The sequence below is a fragment of the Rutidosis leptorrhynchoides genome, chromosome 7 (genome assembly GCF_046630445.1).
Source record: "Rutidosis leptorrhynchoides isolate AG116_Rl617_1_P2 chromosome 7, CSIRO_AGI_Rlap_v1, whole genome shotgun sequence".
In the NCBI taxonomy this organism is placed as follows: domain Eukaryota; kingdom Viridiplantae; phylum Streptophyta; class Magnoliopsida; order Asterales; family Asteraceae; genus Rutidosis; species Rutidosis leptorrhynchoides.
The window spans coordinates 194509951-194532297 of record NC_092339.1 but is presented as its reverse complement, the minus strand read 5'-3'; the positions used below and the strand labels follow the sequence as shown (position 1 = coordinate 194532297).

At 36.3% G+C, this 22347-nt stretch overlaps 1 protein-coding gene across 1 annotated transcript; it reads right to left on the bottom strand.

The window, feature by feature from the left end:
* Positions 1-21324: 21324 nt before the first annotated feature.
* On the bottom strand, positions 21325-21963 carry LOC139859849 (uncharacterized). The gene has a single exon (XM_071848617.1). The coding sequence runs from the start codon at positions 21961-21963 to the stop codon at positions 21325-21327; it is 639 nt and encodes a 212-aa protein (XP_071704718.1).
* Between the last annotated feature and the right edge of the window lie 384 nt (positions 21964-22347).

Sequence of the window (22347 nt, the reverse complement as noted above, 5' to 3'; positions counted from 1 at the left end):
ATCAGAAGCAGCTATGCCAAAGGTGTGAAAAGTATCACTCGGGGTTCTGCACCAAATTTTGCAACAAGTGTAAAAGAAATGGTCATAGCGCGGCGAAGTGTCAGGTCTACGGACCAGGGGTTAATAGAACGAAAGGAACAAATGATGTCGGAACGAGTAATGGCGGAGCAAGTAGTGTCGAAGTAAGTTATGCCAATGTAGTTTGTTATGAATGTGGAAAATCGGGCCACATTATTAGAAATTTCCCGAACCAGGAGAACACGAATGGACATGGCCGCGGAAGAGTTTTCAATATTAATGCGGCAGAGGCACAAGAAGACCCGGAGCTTGTTACGGGTATGTTTCTTTTTGACAATAAATCTGCTTACGTTTTATTTGATTCGGGTACGGATAGAAGCTATATGAGTAGAGATTTTTGTGCTAAATTAAGTTGTCCATTGACCCCGTTGGATAGTAAATTTTTACTCGAATTAGCAAACGGTAAATTAATTTCAGCAGATTATATATGCCGGAATCGAGAAATTAAACTGGGTAGAAAAATATTTAAGATTGATTTGATACCAGTAGAGTTAGGGAGTTTTGATGTAATAGTTGGCACGGACTGGCTGAAGGAGATGAAAGCAGAGATCGTATGTCACAAAAATGCAATTCGCATTGTACGAGAAGAAGGAGAACCCTTAATGGTGTATGGAGAAAAGGGCAACATGAAGCTACATCTTATTAGTAATTTGAAGGCACAAAAACTAATAAGAAAAGGTTGCTATGCTGTTCTAGGACACGTCGAGAAATTACAAACTGAAGAAAAGAGCATCAATGATGTTCCCGTCGCAAAAGAATTTCCCGATGTATTTTCGAAAGAATTACCGGGACTACCTTCACATCGATCTGTTGAATTTCAAATAGATCTTGTACCAGGAGCTGCACCAATAGCTCATGCTCCTTACAGACTCGGACCCAGCGAGATGAAAGAACTTCAAAGCCAACTGCAAGAACTATTAGAACGTGGTTTCATTCGACCAAGCACATCAACATGGGGAGCTCCTGTTTTGTTTGTCAAGAAGAAGGATGGTACATTTAGGTTGTGTATTGACTACAGAGAGTTGAATAAACTTACCATCAAAAACCGTTATCCACTGCCGAGAATTGACGAATTATTTGAACAACTACAAGGCTCGTTGGTTTATTCGAAAATTGATTTATGTTCTGGATATCATCAAATGCGAGTAAAGGAGGATGATATTCCAAAAACTGCTTTTAGGACGCGTTATGGTCATTACGAGTTTATAGTTATGCCGTTTGGATTGACTAACGCACTAGCTGTGTTCATGGACCTTATGAACCGAGTGTGTGGACCATATATTGACAAGTTTGCCATTGTTTTCATCAATGACATACTTATTTACACAGAGAATGATCAAGAGCACGAAGAACATTTGAGAAAAGTGCTAGAAGTATTGAGAAAAGAAAAACTGTACGCTAAGTTTTCAAAGTGTGCATTTTGGTTGGAAGAAGTTCAATTCCTCGGTCACATAGCGAACAAAGAAGGTATCCAGGTGGACCCAGCAAAGATCGAAACCGTTGAAAAGTGGGAAACCCCAAAAACTCTGAAGCATATACGTCAATTTTTAGGATTGGCTGGTTACTACAGAAGATTCATCCAAGATTTCTCCAAGATAGCAAACCCTTGACTGCATTAACGCATAAAGGAAAGATATTTGAATGGAAGGATGAACAAGAGAAGGCGTTTCAGTTATTAAATAAAAAGCTAACTACGGCACCTATATTGTCATTGCCTGAAGGGAATGATGATTTTGTGATTTATTGTGACGCATCAAAGCAAGGTCTCGGTTGTGTATTAATGCATCAAACGAAGGTGATTGCTTATGCGTCTAGACAATTGAAGATTCACGAGCAAAATTATACAACTCACGATTTGGAATTGGGTGCTGTTGTTTTTGCATTAAAGACTTGGAGGCAATATTTATATGGAGTCAAAAGTATTATATATACCGACCACAAAAGTCTCCAACATATATTTAATCAGAAGCAACTGAATATGAGACAACGCAGGTGGATTGAACTGTTGAATGATTATGATTTTGAGATTCGATACCACCCGGGGATGGCGAATATGGTAGCCGACGCTTTGAGTAGAAAGGAAAGAGAACCTATATGGGTAAAAGCTATGAATATAATTATTCGTACTAACCTTACTACTCAAATAAAGGAGGCGCAACAGGGGGTTGTAAAAGAAGGAAAGTTAAAGAATGAGATACCCAAAGGATCAGAGAAACATCTTAATATTCGGGAAGACGGAACCCGATATAGGGCTGATAGAATTTGGGTACCAAGGTTTGGAGATGTGAGAGAAATGGTACTTAAAGAAACACATAAAATCATATATTCAATACATCCCGGAGCGGGGAAGATGTATAAAGATCTCAAGAAACACTTTTGGTGGCCGGGTATAATAGCCGATATTGCTAAATATGTAGGAGAATGTTTGACGTGTTCTAAGGTCAAAGCTGAACATCAAAAACCATCAGGTCTACTATAACAACCTGAAATCCCGAAATGGAAATGGGAAAACATTACCATGGATTTCATTACTAAATTGCCAAGGACTGCAAGTGGTTATGATACTATTTGGGTAATAGTTGATCGTCTCACCAAGTCAGCACACTTCCTGCCAATGAGAGAAGATGACAAAATGGAGAAGTTGGCGCGATTGTATTTGAAGGAGGTTGTCTCCAAACATGGAATACCCGTCTCTATTATCTCTGATAGGGATGGTAGATTTGTTTCAAGGTTCTGGCAGACATTGCAACAAGCATTGGGGACTCGTCTAGACATGAGTACTGCCTATCATCCACAAACTGATGGGCAGAGCGAAAGGATGATACAAACGTTTGAAGACCTACTACGAGCATGTGTTATTGATTTTGGAAACAGTTGGGATCGACACCTACCGTTAGCAGAATTTTCCTACAACAACAGTTATCATTCTAGTATTGAGATGGCGCCGTTTGAGGCACTTTATGGTAGAAAGTGCAGGTCTACGATTTGTTGGAATGAAGTGGGGGATAGACAGATTACGGGTCAGGAGATAATACAAGAAACTACCGAGAAAATCATCAAAATTCAACAACGATTGAAAAACGCCCAGTGTCGACAAAAGAGCTACGCGGACAGTAAAAGAAAAGATATAAAGTTTGACCCGAACTTTTCCATGTTTATATATATTAATTGAGATTAATATTTACATGACTAAATGTTTCCAACGTGTTAAGCAATCAAACTTATTAAGACTTGATTAAATAAAATAAGTTTCATATAGACAATTGATCACCCAAGTTGACCGGCGATTCACGAACGTTACAAATTTGTAAAAACTACATGTTGTGGTATATATAGACATATATATATGGTTGACATAAGATTATGATGAGTAAGTATCTCACTAAGTATATTAACAATGTGTGATATACATAAGAAATGAGATTACTAAGTTAAGAAACTCGAAATGATATATATAACGATTATCGTTATGATAACGTCTACTAAATACATATGTATCATATTAAGATATTGATACACTATATTTAACTTGATAAAATGATATTTAAATATATCATTAAGTGTGTTAACAATGAACTACATATGTAAAAACAAGACTACTAACTCAAGAATTACGAAACGAGACTTATATGTAACGATTATCGTTGTAACGATATTTTAATGTATATATCATATTAAGAGATATTCATACATCATAATATCATGATAATATAATAATTTAACATCTCATTTGACATAATAAACATTGGGTTAACAACATTAATTGATATCGTTAACTTAAAGTTTCAAAACAACATTTACATGTAACGACTAACGACGACTTAACGACTCAGTTAAAATGTATATACATGTAGCGTTTTAATATGTATTCATACACTTTTAAAAGACTTCAATACACTTATCAAAATACTTCTACTTAATAAAAATGCTTACAATTACATCCTCGTTCAGTTTCATCAACAATTCTACTCGTATGCACCCGTATTCGTACTCGTACAATACACAGCTTTTAGATGTATGTACTATTGGTATATACACTCCAATGATCAGCTCTTAGTAGCCCATGTGTGTCACCTAATACATGTGGGATCCATCATTTGGCAACTAGCATGAAATATCTCATAAAATTACAAAAATATGAGTAATCATTCATGACTTATTTACATGAAAACAAAATTACATATCCTTTATATCTAATCCGTATACCAACGACCAAAAACACCTACAAACACTTTCATTCTTCAATTTTCTTCATCTAATTGATCTCTCTCAAGTTCCATCTTCAAGTTCTAAGTGTTCTTCATAAATTTCATAAGTATAGTTTAATAAAAATCAAGAATACTTCCAAGTTTGCAAGTCTACTTCCAAGCTTTCTAATCCATTCCAAGTAATCATCTAAGATCAAGGAACCTTTTTTATTTACAGTAGGTTATCTTTCTAATTCAAGATAATATTCATATTCAAACTTTGATTCAATTTCTACAACTATAACAATCTTATTTTGAGTGAAAATCTTACTTGAACTGTTTTCGTGTCATGATTCCGCTTCAAGAACTTTCAAGCCATCCAAGGATCCTTTGAAGCTAGATCCATTTTTCTCATTTCCAATAGTTTTATCCAGAAAAGTTGAGGTAGTAATGATGTTCATAACATCATTCTATTCATACATATAAAGCTATCTTATTCGAAGGTTTAAACTTGTAATCACTAGAACATAGTTTAGTTAATTCTAAACTTGTTCGCAAACAAAAGTTAATCCTTCTAACTTGTAACAACCCAACCCGTAATCCATACGATAAATTTTATTTTTTTATACAACACAATTACACGCCAATTAAATATGTAACCCATTTCACGAGTTCTATTTAAAACGCACAACAATTAATTGTTTACAATAGGCACGAGGGCCACGAATAAAGTTTAGTACAAGTTTGACCCATTACAAATGATAGTTTATAAACCAAACGACGTTCCGAGCATGGTTTGGGACTAAACTACCCAAAACTAGGCCAACTTCCAAAAGCTCCAACATAACAACAACAAGGGACACCTAGTGCCCAACGACCCCCTTGCCCTTCTTCGCGCCTGCATCTAAAAAGATAAACAACGAGAGGGGTAAGCAAAACTTAGTGAGTAGAATAAATATATACATGCATATAAGACTTACCCACACGCATCCACGATATCATATAACGTACACAATCGCATAACATCTCAATAAATAAGCTAGTATCGTCAAACCGTACAACTAGCCACATTAATAACATAAATATCATAATCATAAATCAAATGCTAGCATCACCAACTATAAACCATGGTTAACCAAAATCCTTCGCAAGGGGAATAACTTTGCGAAACAAGTCATCGATGTTCATAACAACCGTTAGCTCCCAAACACGGCTATGGTATACTAACCCCCGAGGTGTTCCAAAAACGGCTATGGCATCACCCCCAAGTGTTCCCAAAAATGGCTATGGCATCACTTGATCAACATGTGAGTAAAACACGGCTATTACTCACAATCATGTACACAAACACGGCTATGTGCACAATAACACGGATAATAATGTGGGAGTAAAACACGGCTATTACTCGCCACTATATGCACAAACACGGCTATGTGCATAAATATAAAACCTGGACAAAACGGCTATGTCTCACAACTATGGTCACAAAACGGCTATGTGACACCATTATTACGGCACGTAAATCATATACATACATATATAGATTTTCCACTCACCTCAAGTCCCTTGTGAAAGCTAACTGAGCTTGCAACCCTTCAATGTAACGTACCTATTACATTATGCATTTATTAACATACAATCTAGTTAAATTAAATGCCAAACACTAACCCTTGAGCATTTAATGACCCGTTTGAATTAAATGACTCAACTACACCAAAACCGCCCATTAATGGCCATGCCTCGCCATAAATCACTAAAAGCTAGTGATTAGGGTTTAATAACATCAACTTACATAAACTTGGTGTATTTCATAACCATTTCACCCGATTAGGTCAACTAGTGCTCTTTTGACTCTTTGACTCACAATTCAAGTCAAACTTACACAATAACAACACTTTCATCCTTTTAAAAGTGCATTAATGACTAACAACATCATTTAGCACTTACAACCTCAAATCACAAGATCAAACCCTAGATAATAGCTACTTAGGGTTTCCTTTCAACAATCCAACCCAAAAACCCACCCATTTAACCCTCAAATGGGTCACACTAGTTCCATATGAACCAACCCTAGCTTAAACTAATTAAAACTCAAAACTTAGAGTTGAGACTTACCAAAACTATCCGCTTGTAGCTAATAACAAGGAGAGCAACTTTAATTCTTGCTTCTAGGATTGATTCACAAAACTTCACCTTCAAATCTTGAGTTTAATCTAAGTGGGTTTTAGAATTTGAGAGGAAAATGTGAAAGAAAAATGGAAAAGAAATAAGAAAAATAAGATAAGTGGTTGATATTAAAGGCTCCAACCAGATCTACACGCAAAAAGAACAAATTGCCCCTAAACACTATTTAATTTGAATAGAATTCGGAGTCAGAATTGCAGAGGTGTCGCGGAGCGGCTCCTTTGTCGCGGCGCGACATAAAGAAGGAAAAATGATCCTTCTTAACTCAAGTTCTGATCTGGATTTGCTTTGTTTGTCGCGTCGCGGCCCCATTCCTCGCTGCGCGGCATTGGCCTGTTCCTGGTCACTTTGACAACAAATCATAAAACGAAGGTTCATACAACTAGCACACCTCGTTCATTATTCCTATCCACGTCTAAGCTTCGCCCTTAAGTCTCACACGACTCAACACCTTTATGACACATACACAAACACGTATACGCACGCATTCGCATATACCCATATATATATATATATATATATATATATATATATATATATATATATATATATATATATATATATATATATATATATACACACACATATACATATATGCACTTACACCTAACTAACACTTTAGTTCATTTAATCACATAACGAGTAAGTTATAAGCGTACTATTGATTAAGTACGTACCTTTAGACGCGCACGGGAAAACGGGGTGTTATAACTCTCCCCCACTTAAATCGGAGCGCGTCCTCGTGATCCAAGCCGCATGACACGAGGGAAGATAAACCAACACAAATTCTTCGGGCTCCCAAGTAAACTCGGAACCTTTACTACGATGCCATTGGACCTTAAAGATCCTCACCTCCTTATTACGCAACATTTTAACCTTCTCATCAAGAATAGCAATCGGCTCTTCGACATACTCCAACATGTTGTTTAACTCGATATCATCTAGTGGCATCCACGACGAATCATCCGCAAGACACATACGGAGATGGGAAACATGAAATGTATTATGGATCCCCGCAAGCTCTTCGGGTAATTCCAAACGATAAGCAACTTCACCAACACGAGCCAAAATCTTAAATGGCCCAATAAACCGAGGAGCTAACTTTCCCCGTTTTTGAAACCGAATGATACCCTTCCATGGCGAAACCTTGAGAATCACCATATCACCTTCTTGGAATTCGATCAAGCGTCTACGCTTATCGGCGTAAGACTTTTTCCTATCTTGCGCCTTTTTCAGAAGTTCCCGAATCATATTGATTTTATCATTTGTCTCTAATACCAAGTCGGAGCTCCCGACTTCCTTTTGTCCCACTTCGCCCCAACAAATTGGGGTTCGAAACCTTCTACCATACAACATCTCATACGGTGGCATTCCAATACTAGAGTGAAAACTATTATTGTACGAGAATTCCACCAAAGGTAAATGTTCATCCCAACTACCACCGAAGTCAATGATACACGCACGTAACATATCCTCCAATGTTTGATTCGTACGTTCGGTTTGACCGTCCATTTGAGGATGGTACGCCGTACTCATATTTACCCTCGTACCCATATCTTCATGAAACTTCTTCCAAAATCGATAAGTAAAATGCGTGTCCCGATCCGAAACAATAGACGCGGGAACGCCATGTCTCGATATCACCTCTTTAATGAACATCTTCGCGAGTGCCTCCGACGAAATTTCTTCTTTAATAGGAAGAAACAACGCACTCTTCGTCAATCTATCGACAATCACCCAAATAGTGTCAAATTGGGTTCTTGTCGTTTTTGGCAACTTGGTAATAAAATCCATGGTAATATGTTCCCACTTCTACATCAGAATTTCTAGCGGTTGCAGCTTACCATACGGCTTTTGGTGTTCGGCTTTAACTTGTAAATACGTGCCGCATTGCTCAACATATTTAACAACGTCACGTTTCATGCCCGGCCACCAATAATCTTTCTTCAAATCATGGTACATCTTTGTCGCACCCGGATGTATGGAATACTTAGACTTGTGCGCCTCATCAAGAAGCACCTTTCGAAAATCACCCATCTTAGGCACCCACACTCTTTCTTGAAAAGACAATAAACCACGTGAACCCATCGTAATGAATTTCGATTGCCCCACAATTCGTTCCGCATGCTTGTTGTGAACGTAAGCCTCTATTTGAATCACACCAAGTTTTTCAAGAAAATCGTTAGTAATAATCATACGTAACAATCCCAATCGTAACACCGGGTGGTGACTCTTTCGGGTTAACGCATCCGCGACCACATTCGCCTTGCCCGGATAATAAAGTATCTCACAATCATAATCCTTCACCACATCCATCCATCTACGTTGACGATAATTCAAATCCCGTTGATCAAAAAGATGTTTCAAACTCTTGTGATTCGAATAAATCGTACACTTGACACCATACAAGTAATGGCGCCAAATTTTCAAAGCATGGACCACCGCCGCTAATTCGAAATCATGAGTCGGTATCTCTTTTCATGTTCCTTTAATTGGCGAGAGGCGTAAGCGATGACTTTACCTCGTTGCATTAGAACACACCCGAGCCCATTCAAAGAAGCATCACAATAGACCATCATATCAACTACACCTTCCGGCAATACTAAGACCGGAGCTTTACACAATTTCTCTTTCAACAATTGAAAAGCGATTTCTTGCTCGTTCCCCCAATTGAATCTCGTATTCTTCCTTGTCAACTTAGTTAATGGCGAAGCAATCTTGGAAAAGTCTTGGATAAACCGACGATAGTAACCGGCCAATCCGAGAAAACTTTGGATTTCCGTAGGCATAGTCGGTTGTCCCTAACTCTTCACCGTTTCTATCTTCCTCGGATCTACTTGAATACCATCCTTGTTCACAATATGGCCAAGGAATTGAACCTCCCTTAGCCAAAATTCACATTTTGAAAATTTAGCATACAACTTCTCTTTTCTCAACGTCTTCAATACTTCGCGCAAGTGGTGTTCATGTTCCGTCATGCTCTTAGAATAGACAAGAATATCGTCAATGAACACAATTACCAACTTGTCCAACATAGGTTGGCACACTCGGTTCATAAGAACCATGAATGCCGCCAGTGCATTCGTAAGACCAAAAGGCATAACCACAAATTCAAAATGCCCGTAACGCGTTCGAAAGGCCGTTTTCTCAATATCTTCCTCACGGACCCGCATTTGGTGATAGCCGGACCGTAGGTCAATCTTAGAGAAATATGTCGCACCTTAGAGATGGTCAAACAAATCGTCAATCCGAGGCAATGGATAACGATTTTTGATTGTCACCTTATTTAACTCCCGATAATCGATGCACATCCACATACTACCATCCTTCTTTTTCACGAATAAAATCGGAGCGCCCCATGGCGAAGCACTCGGTCGAATAAAACCCTTCTCAAGCAACTCTTGGGTTTGATTTAACAACTCTTGCATTTCCATCGGTGCTAAACGATAAGGAGTTTTAACAATGGGAGTAGCTCCCGGAACCAACTCAATGCGAAACTCGACTTGTCTTTCCGCCGGAACACCCGGTAACTCATCCGGAAAAACATCATCAAACTCACTTAATACCGGAATTTCACGAATGGGTGGTGGCTCATTACGAGTATCAACAACATGAGCAAAGAAAGCCATGCCACCGGTAACAACGAGACGACGTGCCCGTGCAAAAGTGCATATCGGCACCGTTCTCCTTCGTTTATCACCATGAATAATTAACTCTCCCCCACTTAGGGTCTTCACACGAATAGATTTTTCATGGCACGCAATATCGGCTCTATTATGATCGAGCCAATCCATACCAACCACGATATCAAAAACACCCAACGTCATCGGAATGAGAAGAATTTTTACACACATCAACCACTAGCACAGTCTTGCCATCCGCTATTTCGACTTCTACCGGACGACTTAACTTAGCTAACGGTTTATTAAGTTTAGGCACAAATTTTGGAGACACGAACGATAAATTTGCACCGCTGTCAAATAGAATCCTTGCCGGATTAGAGTTAACCATGAAAGTACCTGAGACGACTTCGTTGGATTGTTTGGCTTCATCATTCATCATCAAATAGTTACGCCCCCTAGCTGACCCCGCCACCTTCTCTAGCCTCTTTACTTGGTCGTTTGATAATTCGGGACATTCCGCCTTCCGGTGCCCCGTCTTTTGACAATTAAAGCACGTGACCGTCTTGATCAAACAATCACGAGCGTAATGACCCGGCTTTCCACAACTATAACAATTAGGCGTAAAAGTATTCGAACCACCCTTCTTCATACTTCCTACTCTTTCGGACACACCCTTGCTCTTCTTATTGGAGTAACTAGGCGCTCCAAATTTTCTTTTGTTCGACCCATAACTAACCGGAACCGGACTCGGAGCTTGTGCTTCTAACCCTTTTGCCACCACCAAAAGCTTAGCGAAAGTTTCAACATGACCGATACTAATTTTACCCTTTACATCATCTCTAAGGGTTGCATGAAAGTCTTCCATTAGCATTTGATCATGTTCCTTAACTCGTTGCGCAATTTGAAAAGATCCGCTTGCGTACGATATTCAAGGAAAAACTCCTTCTTGAAATCCGCCCAAGATAACCCCACAAAAGCCGCATCACCCACCATATCAATCTTGCCATCGAGCCAATCTTTAGCATGGCCCCTTAACAAACTAGTAGCAAGACTCGTTTTCTTCTCGGGTGGGCACTCGGTCGTGCGAAAACAACCTTCAATATCGGAAATCCAAGCCGCACTCTTCATGGGGTCGGGATCCCCGTGAAAGTGAGGAGGCTTAGTCGCCAAGAAGTTCTTATAGCTAAACTCCAACTCGCCCACATTTTGAGGTCTAGGAAACCTCCTTTCAACTTCTTTTTTAACGGCATTAGTCATCCGTTCTTGAATCATATCGACAATTTGTTCCTAAACCGACTCTTCGAATATTTGTTTAACCGTTCGTGAGAAAACTGAAACATAGTTTTCTAAAGCGGTCTCAATCTTGGTAGTCATCTCATCTTCCTCCACATGAGAGGGACCACTATTTCCATTCGTATTCGTTCCGTTTCTCGTCTTCATTCTAAAGATTAAAAATGGATTAGACATCACCAACAATTTAATACACATATATACCTATGCATATGACCGCACACACACCACATCTAGCTCGATACTTGTCGCACATCCTTGCTTGACTTGACTTGCAACCGTAATTGTGGTCGCAACTCACTATTACGCTCACATGCCGTGCCATGCTCAAACGTGTCACAACCATCTTGCTCGATGTTCAAAACAACAACACATGATTAGTAACATCATAACATAGCATAGTTGTCCACTTATGCATCAAAGAACTAATCAAACCCCGCAATGACCCGTAGTCCTACAAGTCCCGCATATAATTCCACAACACAAAAGTCTAAGTCTAGGCGCTTATCTCAAGTCACCTAAATCCCTTAGACCATGCTCTGATACCACTTGTAACAACCCAACCCGTAATCCATACGATAAATTTTATTTTTTTATACAACACAATTACACGCTAATTAAATATGTAACCCATTTCACGAGTTCTATTTAAAACGCATAACAATTATTTGTTTACAATAGGCACGAGGGCCACGAATAAAGTTTAGTACAAGTTTGACCCATTACAAATGATAGTTTATAAACTAAACGACGTTCCGAGCATGGTTTGGGACTAAACTACCCAAACTAGGCCAACTTCCAAAAGCTCCAACATAACAACAACAAGGGACACCTAGTGCCCAACGACCCCCTTGCCCTTGTCCGCGCCTGCATCTAAAAAGATAAACAACGAGAGGGGTAAGCAAAGCTTAGTGAGTAGAATAAATATATACATGCATATAAGACTTACCTACACGCATCCACGATATCATATAACACACACAATTGCATAACATCTCGATAAATAAGCTAGTATCGTCAAACCGTACAACTAGCCACATTAATAATATAAATATCATAATCATAAATCAAATGCTAGCATCACCAACTATAAACCATGGTTAACCAAAATCCTTCGCAAGGGGAATGACTTTGCGAAACAAGTCATCGATGTTCATAACAACCGTTAGCTCCCAAACACGGCTATGGTATACTAACCCCAGAGGTATTCCAAAAACGGCTATGGCATCACCCTCAAGTGTTCCCAAAAATGGCTATGGCATCACTTGATCAACATGTGAGTAAAACATGGCTATTACTCACAATCATGTACACAAACACGGTTATGTGCACAATAACACGGATAATAACGTGGAAGTAAAACATGGCTATTACTCGCCACTATATGCACAAACACGGCTATGTGCATAAATATAAAACGTGGACAAAAACGGCTATGTCTCACAACTATGGTCACAAAACGGCTATGTGACACCATTAATATGGCACGTAAATCATATACATACATATATAGATTTTCCACTCACCTCAAGTCCCCTGTGAAAGCTAACCGAGCTTGCAACCCTTTAATGTAACGTACCTATTACATTATGCATTTATTAACATACAATCTAGTTGAATTAAATGTCAAACACTAACCCTTGAGCATTTAATGACTCGTTTGCATTAAATGACTCAACTACACCAAAACCGCCCATTAATGGCCATGCCTCATCATAAATCACTAAAAGCTAGTGATTAGGGTTTAATAACATCAACTAACATAAACTTGGTGTATTTCATAACCATTTCACCCAATTAGGTCAACTAGTGCTCTTTTGACTCTTTGACTCATAATTCAAGTCAAACTTACACAATAACAACACTTTCATCCTTTTAAAAGTGCATTAATGACTAACAACATCATTTAGCACTTACAACCTCAAATCACAAGATCAAACCCTAGATAATAGCTACTTAGGGTTTCCTTTCAACAATCCAACCCAAAAACCCACCCATTTAACCCTCAAATGGGTCACACTAGTTCCATATGAACCAACCCTAGCTTAAACTAATTAAAACTCAAAACTTAGAGTTGAGACTTTCCAAAACTATCCGCTTGTAGCTAATAACAAGGAGAGCAACTTTAATTATTGCTTCTAGAATTGATTCACAAAACTTCACCTTCAAATCTTGAGTTTAATCTAAGTGGGTTTTAGGATTTGAGAGGAAAATGTGAAAGAAAAATGGAAAAGAAATAAGAAAAATAAGATAAGTGGTTGATATTAAAGGCTCCAACCAGATCTACATGCAAAAAGACCAAATTTCCCCTAAACCCTATTTAATTTGAATAGAATTCGGAGTCAGAATTGCAGAGGTGTCGCGGCCCGGCTCCTTTGTCGCGGCGCGATATAAAGAATGAAAAATGACCCTTCTTAACTCAAGTTCTGATCTGGATTTGCTTTATTTGTCGCGTCGCGGCCCCATTCCTCGCGACGCGGCATTGGCCTGTTCCTGGTCACTTTGACAACAAATCATAAAACGAAGGTTCATACAACTAATACACCTCGTTCACTATTCCTATCCATGTCTAAGCTTCGCCCTTAAGTCTTACACGACTCAACACCTTCGCGACACATACACAAACATGTATACGCACGCATTCGCATATACCCATATATATATATACACACATATACATATATGCACTTACACCTAACTAACACTTTAGTTCATTTAATCACATAACGAGTAAGTTATAAGCGTACTATTGATTAAGTACGTACCTTTAGACGCGCACGGGAAAACGGGGTGTTACATAACTTGACTTTTAAAATCAACTAAACACATGTTCTATATCTATATGATATGCTAACTTAATGATTTAAAACCTGGAAACACGATGAACACCATAAAATCGGATATACGCCGTCGTAGTGAAACCGGGGGCTGTTTTGGTTTGGATAATTAAAAACTATGATAAACTTTGATTTAAAAGTTGTTCTTCTGGGAAAATTATTTTTCATATGAACATGAAACTATATCCAAAAATCTTGGTTAAACTCAAAGTGAAAGTATGTTTTTTTTTCAAAATGGTCATCAAGATGTCGTTCTTTTGACGGAAATGACTACCTTTTTAGTAATTGACATGTAACTTAAATTTCTGACTATAAACCTATACTTTTTCTGTTTGGATTCTTAAATTAGAGTTCAATATAAAACCATAGCAATTTGATTCACTCAAAACGGATTTAAAATGAAGAAGTTATGGGTAAAACAAGATTGGATATTTTTGATCTTTTTAGCTCCGGGAAATGTTTAACAGATCTATACAAATGATATCCTAGTTAACTTATATTGTATTATACATGTATTCTAATATATTATGTAATCTTGGGATATCATAGACATGTATGCAAATGTTTTGACATATCATATCGACCCATGTATATATATTATTTGGAACAACCATAGACACTCTATATGCAGTAATGTTGGAGTTAGCTATACAGGGTTGAGGTTGATTCCAAAAATATATATACTTTGAGTTGTGATCTAGCCTGAGATGTGTATACACTGGGTCGTAGATTGATTCAAGATAATATATATCGATTTATTTCTGTACATCTAACTGTGGACAACTAGTTGTAGGTTATTAACGAGGAAAGCTGACTTAATACACTCAAATTTTTAAAACATAATAAAAATGGTTGTAATTATATTTTGATCATACTTTGATATATATGTACATATTTGTATAGGTTCGTGAATCGATCCGTGGCCAAGTCTTATTTCCAAGGAAGGAAATATCTGTGAAAGTGAGTTATAGTCCCACTTTTAAAATCTAATATTTTTGGGATGAGAATACATGCAGGTTTTATAAATGATTTATAAAATAGACACAAGTATGTGAAACTACATTCTATGGTTGAATAATCGAAATCGAATATGCCCCTTTTTATTAAGTCTGGTAATCTAAGAATTAGGGAACAGACAACCTAATTGACGCGAATCCTAAAGATAGATCTATTGGGCCTAACAAACCCCATCCAAAGTACCGGATGCTTTAGTACTTCGAAATTTATATCATATCCGAAGGGTATCCCGGAATGAGGGGATATTCTTATATATGCATCTTGTTAATGTCGATTACCAGGTGTTCACCATATGAATGATTTTTATCTCTATGTATGGGATGTGTATTGAAATATGAAATCTTGTGGTCTATTGTTACGATTTGATATATATATATATATATATATAGGTTAAACCTATAACTCACCAACATTTTTGTTGACGTTTAAAGCATGTTTATTCCCAGGTGAATACTAAGAGCTTCCGCTATTGCATACTAAAATAAGGACAAGATTTTGAGTCCATGTTTGTATGATATTGTGTAAAAACTGTATTCAAGAAACATATGTCGATGTAATATATTTCTATTGTAAACCATTATATAATGGTCTTGTGTAAACAGTATATTTTAGATTATCATTATTTGATAATCTACGTAATGTTTTTAAAACCTTTTTTGATAAAATAAAGGTTATGGTTGTTTTAAAAATGAATGCAGTCTTTGAAAAAACGTCTCATATAGAGGTCAAAACCTCGCAACGAAATCAATTAATATGGAACATTTATAATCAATATGAACGGGACATTTCATGTAACTATTTCTCCTTGAAGTCTCACGGCTTTGGATGCCGGAAAGAATTGTTTAAGAAAATTTTCAACTAAAACATCCCATGTATCTATCGCCCCTTCAGGTAACGATTCTAACCAATCTTTGGCTTCTCCCTTTAAAGTCCAGGGAAATAACATGAGATAGATCTGTTCATCTTCAACTTCTCTGATTTTGAATAGAGTACAGATCCTATTAAAAGTTCGAAGATGTTCGTTTGGATCTTCCTTCAGCGCACCACTAAATTGGCATTGATTTGTTACCATGTGTAGGATTTGTCCTTTGATTTCATAATCTGGTGCATTAATGTCTGGTTGAGTAATTGCATGACCTTGGCCAGTGCGTTTAGCCCTCATTCGGTCTTCCATACTTAGAGGTTCCAGATTTTCCATGATTGAATTTGTTGAATCTGAATCACTAGAGGATTCTGATTTAATGGTTTCTTCCTCGACAATTTCTGAATGAGTGATTAGTGGTTCAGGATCTCTGAATTATCCCTGAATATCCTTCGGGTTCTCAATTGTGAGGTTGGGTTCAAAAAATAGATTATCAGAAATTTGAATTGAAGTACTTGGTTGACTAGATGACGATTCTAAAGAAAAATCAACGGCGAAAATGTTGGCTAGATGTCTTGATCGAGTTACAGGTGGTGAACGTATGAAAGGTGGTGAACGTTTTGCTCTGTGCATCCACAGAATATCCTATTAGTTATAAAAATAAAAATTATATAAGTTATCAAATTAATAGACTTTTCTGATTTTGTCCACGTTTCGAATAGCCAATAGATGCAACAGGTAGCCAGGACCCTTTAAATCGGAAGCCCATAACTCGCCACTAACAAATCCAACTATTACTACGAACCAGAAAATTTTGGATGTCTATCAATTTAACCGCTTTAAATAATTTTTCGTCGAAATTTTGAAGAAAAAATCTATGTCCTAAAAACTAGAGCATCGAGAAATAAGAAAGAAAAAGAGTGCGTCGAAAAACGTTAAAAAATAAAAGGTCAAAAATTAATAAAATGCAGCGTCGAAACTTAAAAGCCTAAAAACTAAGAATTAAAAGTTGCGTCTAAAGGAATTAAAACTTTAAGGAATTCTATATCCAAAACGGCAATAACTTAATTAGGCACTAAAATCTATTAAATACTAAAGCGATAAGCGACGTCGTAGAATTCTAAAGCGCCTAAATCTTAGTCTAAAGAAAAAGTACTTAAGAGATTTTAGAGCAAAGCCTAAAAATCTAGAAATAGAAATAACTACGGCAAAATACTAGTCTTAAAACTAATTACGAATGATAACTATACAAATTACGAATTAAACGATTAAAATATACAAAAAGTAAAGATAAAACTAAAGTTATTAAAATACAATTTTTATAAAAATATTATTTTTATAAAATTACTAAATTTATATAATTAATAAAACTAATAATACTTAATTAATTTTACAAATTAAAACTAAAATTAAAACTAAATAATAAAATATAAAACCCTAATTATTAATAATTAATATTAATTATTAATAAATCAAACCCTAATTCTGATTAGACGAGGATTCAGACCTGTCACCTCATGTCATGCGATTGCATGAGTTTGAGGTTATATATCCATGCGGTCGCATGGCTTGTTAATTCAGAAATTGTATTGGGCTGCTACAGTAGTCGGCCCGATTACTTTTACTTATTTTTTTTTTTGAGTTTAACTTATATAAAATATAAATATAAACTTATTAGTTTTATAAAAAAAAATATTACTTATTAGTTATATAACTCTAAAATATAAACTTTTTAATTTAAATACTTAAAAATATAAAATTATATTTTTTTCTCTTTTTTTATGTTTTTATATTTTTAAACTTATATAGTTATTTATACAAAAATAGATTAAAAAATAATATATATATATATATATATATATATATATATATATATATATATATATATATATATATATAATTTTTTTAGAATATAGCCTTTCGCTTCGCTTCCCCGGCAACGGCGCCAAAAATACTTGATGTTATGCGAGGTGTATACGAAATAGTTATATTTTTATTGCGAAATACTATTAAATACGATACAATTTTACACAAGTTATTTATTTATTTATAGAGTGGATATACCTAAACCTTGCTACAACACTATAGGCAGTGTACCTAATCGTAAAGTAGTATAGTTTTTAGTAAGTCCGGTTCATCCCCAGGGAACTAGCCAAGTTTAATGCTATATTTTAAACTATATTTGTATATATATATATATATAATTTGTATTATTATCATTATAAAAAGGGGGTTTTACCGTTTAATGACCGGTTTGTCAATTTTATGTCTTAAGTCGCAATTAAAACCTAATGTAAAATATTAAATATACAAATGACTTAATTTAAAGCGTAAAGTAAATGACGATAATAAAAGTGCGATAGTTTAAAGTGCGATAAATAAAATGACAGTAAATAAAAGTGCGATAATTAAAAAGTACGATAATTAAAAGTGCGATAAGATATAAAATAAAGGAATCATGCTTATTTAAACTTCTGTAATCATGATGTTTGACGTGTTGATTTTAATTTATTACCATGGGTTAATTGTCCTTTGTCCTGGATTATTCGATATGTCCATACGATTTTGTCCATAATAGTCCATCGGTCATAATTATAAAGTGCGAGGATCTTCATCAAATTAACCTTATATCCGAACTTAAATATTCCAACTAATTGGGGATTCGAACTGTAACAAGGTCTTAATACTTTGTTTAATGAATACACCAGGTTATCGACTACGTGTAATCCAAGGTTTTACTACTTTGTTAACAATTACACCAATTACCCTTGAATGTAATCCACCCCTGTTTTAATAAGTCCATTAACTATTAATCCATCCCCGTGTCCGGTCAAATGAACAATAATTTGTATTTATAAATATCCCGCCCACCATACCCGATTTATCGTATGTGGTTATATATAGATACGTAAAATTGTAACCTTTATATTAAATTAACGAGGTATCGTTTAGTTAATATAAAGCCCATTAATAGCCCATAGTCTAATTTCCACAAGTGTCGTTCTTTTGTCCAAACCCCAATTATGGTACAAAGCCTAATAACCCCATCTTTATTATTTAGCCCAACATCACGATTACTTCGATTTAAATAAGCATAATAATAACTTAGCTACGAGACATTAATTTAAAAAGGTTGAACATAACTTACAATGAGTATTAATCGCGTAGTGTTACACGGAAAGAATTTTGACTTACAAACTTACAACATTCGTTACCATAACCTTATTATTATTAATCTTAAATTAAAATTAAAATTATAAATATAAATATAAATATATATATATATATATATATATATATATATATATATATATATATATATATATATATATATATATATATATATATATATATATATATATATATATATATATATATATATATATATATTGAGAGATAGAGAGTAGGTTGAATTATATTGTGTAAAAATTCGTCGACCAAACGTTGCAATTTATAGGACTTGGCCATGTACAGTGCTCCATGCGATCGCATGGATTTAAGGACTCCAGGCCATGCGATCGCATGGCCTCCTTTTCCTGGTCACATATGATTCCAAAACGTGGGCTGCTCGTATTTAAATATTATATAATATAATATATATAATTTTATATAATTATATATATATATATATATATATATATATATATATATATATATATATATATATATATATATATATATATTATATTCTTGTGCATCGTTGACTTGTAATTTTAGGCCCGTTGCGTAGCGCGTTGATAGTTGGTTCATGTCCCGGTTTCGAATTTTTGAACGTCCTTTCGTACGATTTAATATCTTGTAATTTACGTTTTGCGACTTGTACTTTTGTAATTTTGAGACGTTTCTCATCAATAAATTGAACCATTTAGATTGTACTTTGTAATTTTTAGCTTTTTGATCGTTTGCGTCTTCAAATCGTCGAATCTGTCTTTTGTCTTCACCTTTTATTATTTAAACGAATATCACTTGTAAATAGAACAACATCAACTAAAAGCTTGTCTTTCTTGAAGGATAATGCTATGAAATATGTGTTCGTTTTTAGCATTATCAATGATTCAATTTATTTCAAACATATCACTTGACCAACACTTAGTTGTCATGTTTACAATGGAAAATAAAATCTTTACATAATAAAAACTTAAAACAGTTATTTGGGGTGATCAATCCCTCTGCAGTTTTTTCATATGTAGCACCGTTTCAGTGTTTGAGCATGCCAGGTCCGTTTTATTACTTTTCCATCTAAACTTGCTAGCTGATAAGCCCCTGTATCGCTTACGCCAATAACCTTGTATAGTCCTTCCCATTTAGGTCCGAGTTTACCCGTGTCTTCTGCTCTGCTTGCTTCATTCTTTCGCTATACCAAGTCATCCAATTGGAAACATAATGGTTGTACGCGCTTATTATAGTAGCTTGCGATTCTTTGTTTATTGATTGCTTCTTTTATGGCCGCCATTTCCCTGCGCTCTTGAACTAAGTTTAGATTTTCAAGCAGTTCTTCGGTATTGCTACTTTCATCGCAGGAAGCTATGCGCATAGTTGGCACATTTATTTCAGCGGGTATTACAGCCTCAGACCCGTACACCAAACTGAAAGGTTTTTCATTGGTCGCGCCTTTTGGAGTTGTGTGGTGCGCCCACAGTACATTTGACAGTTCATCTATCCAACCCCTTCGTCACAATCCAAGCCTTGCTTTGATTCCTAACACGATATCCTGATTTGTGACCTCACACTGACCGTTCGCCTGGGGGTGTGCAACTGATGTGAATGTTTGCTTTATGTTCAGCTCTTGGCACCAATCGCTGAATGGATTACCCTAAACTGTGTTCCATTGTCACTTACTATTTCATTTGGTATTCCAAACCGATAGACGATGTTTTCCCATACGAAATTTCGGATTTGCTTTCCCGAAATTGTTTTCAGCGGTTTGGCTTCTACCCACTTTGTAAAATAATCAATGGCCACTACCAGAAACTTTACACCTCCTGGTCCTGCAGGAGATGGCCCCACAATGCAATTGCCTATTTGTAGAATGGCCATGGGGATGCTACCGGTATCATTGTATGCCGCGGAGCCTTGCTTACTGGTGCATGAAGCTGCCATGACTGACATTTGCGTATCACTTCTGCGGCATCCCTGTACATTGACGGCCAGTAGTATCTGAGCCGCATTATTTTGGATGCAACTGTCTTGTGTCCTGAGTGCAAAGCGCACATTCCCTCGTGCACTTCCCGTATGATTGACTATGGTTAAGGTGGATTAAGACACCGCAAATGGGGTCCCAGAAAAGACTTTCTGTATATAACTCCTTTATCTAACAAATACATTGGTGCTTTCATCTTAATCTTTCTTACTTCAGTTGAATCTATTGGCAATGTGCCTTTGCTTAGAAATTCTACTATTGGTGTCATCCAACTCTGCTCCTCTTCTTCAACTGCGGCGGATACACTGTCTTCCTCAATAAATTTTACTTTAACTTCCTCAACCCAAATTTCTTTCTTAAAATGGTTGAATGTTAAGGCGGCTAACTTACTGAGTGCATCCGCTTTTTTGTTCAACGTTCTTGAAACCTGAGTTATCTGGAATAAGTCAAAGTCTACCGCCAGTTCTTGCACAAGTTTTAGATATTTTTGCATTGATTCATCATGTGCTTCAAATATTTCGTTGAATTGGTTTGCAACTAACTGCGAATCAACATATACTGACAGTTCTTTTACTTCCAGATATTTTACTACCCGCATTCCAGATAACAACGCTTCATACTTAGCTTCATTGTTTGTGACGGGGAAGCTAAATTGCAGCGCGAAGGTATATTCTTCTCCTTCTGGACTTTTTAGGACTATTCCTGCCCCTGCGCCTTCTGGACCACAAGCCCCATCTGTGTGCATTTCTCACAGCTGTTTGGGCAGGGGTGGTATCTCTTTTGACTTATGCGAGACTTCGATATCTCCGGCTGTTTCAGCCAGGTAATCTGCTAGGACTTGCCATTTTACCGCACTTCTTGATGAGAAGCTTATATCATGCTCACCCAATTCAATAGCCCATTTGGCCATGCGACCAGAATTTTCTGGTTTATACAGCACCTACTCAAAAAGTGTCAGCGAATGTAAACTTGCTAGAATTTATCAAGCAATTTTAAGTTTTTTTTTTTTTTTTTGACAATACGTTGTTTTTTGTCATACCTGCTTTATTGGCTGGTCTGTTAGGACCATTATTAGATGCGCTTGGAAATATCTCCTTAAGAGTCTAGCCGTATGTACGAGCGCATAAAC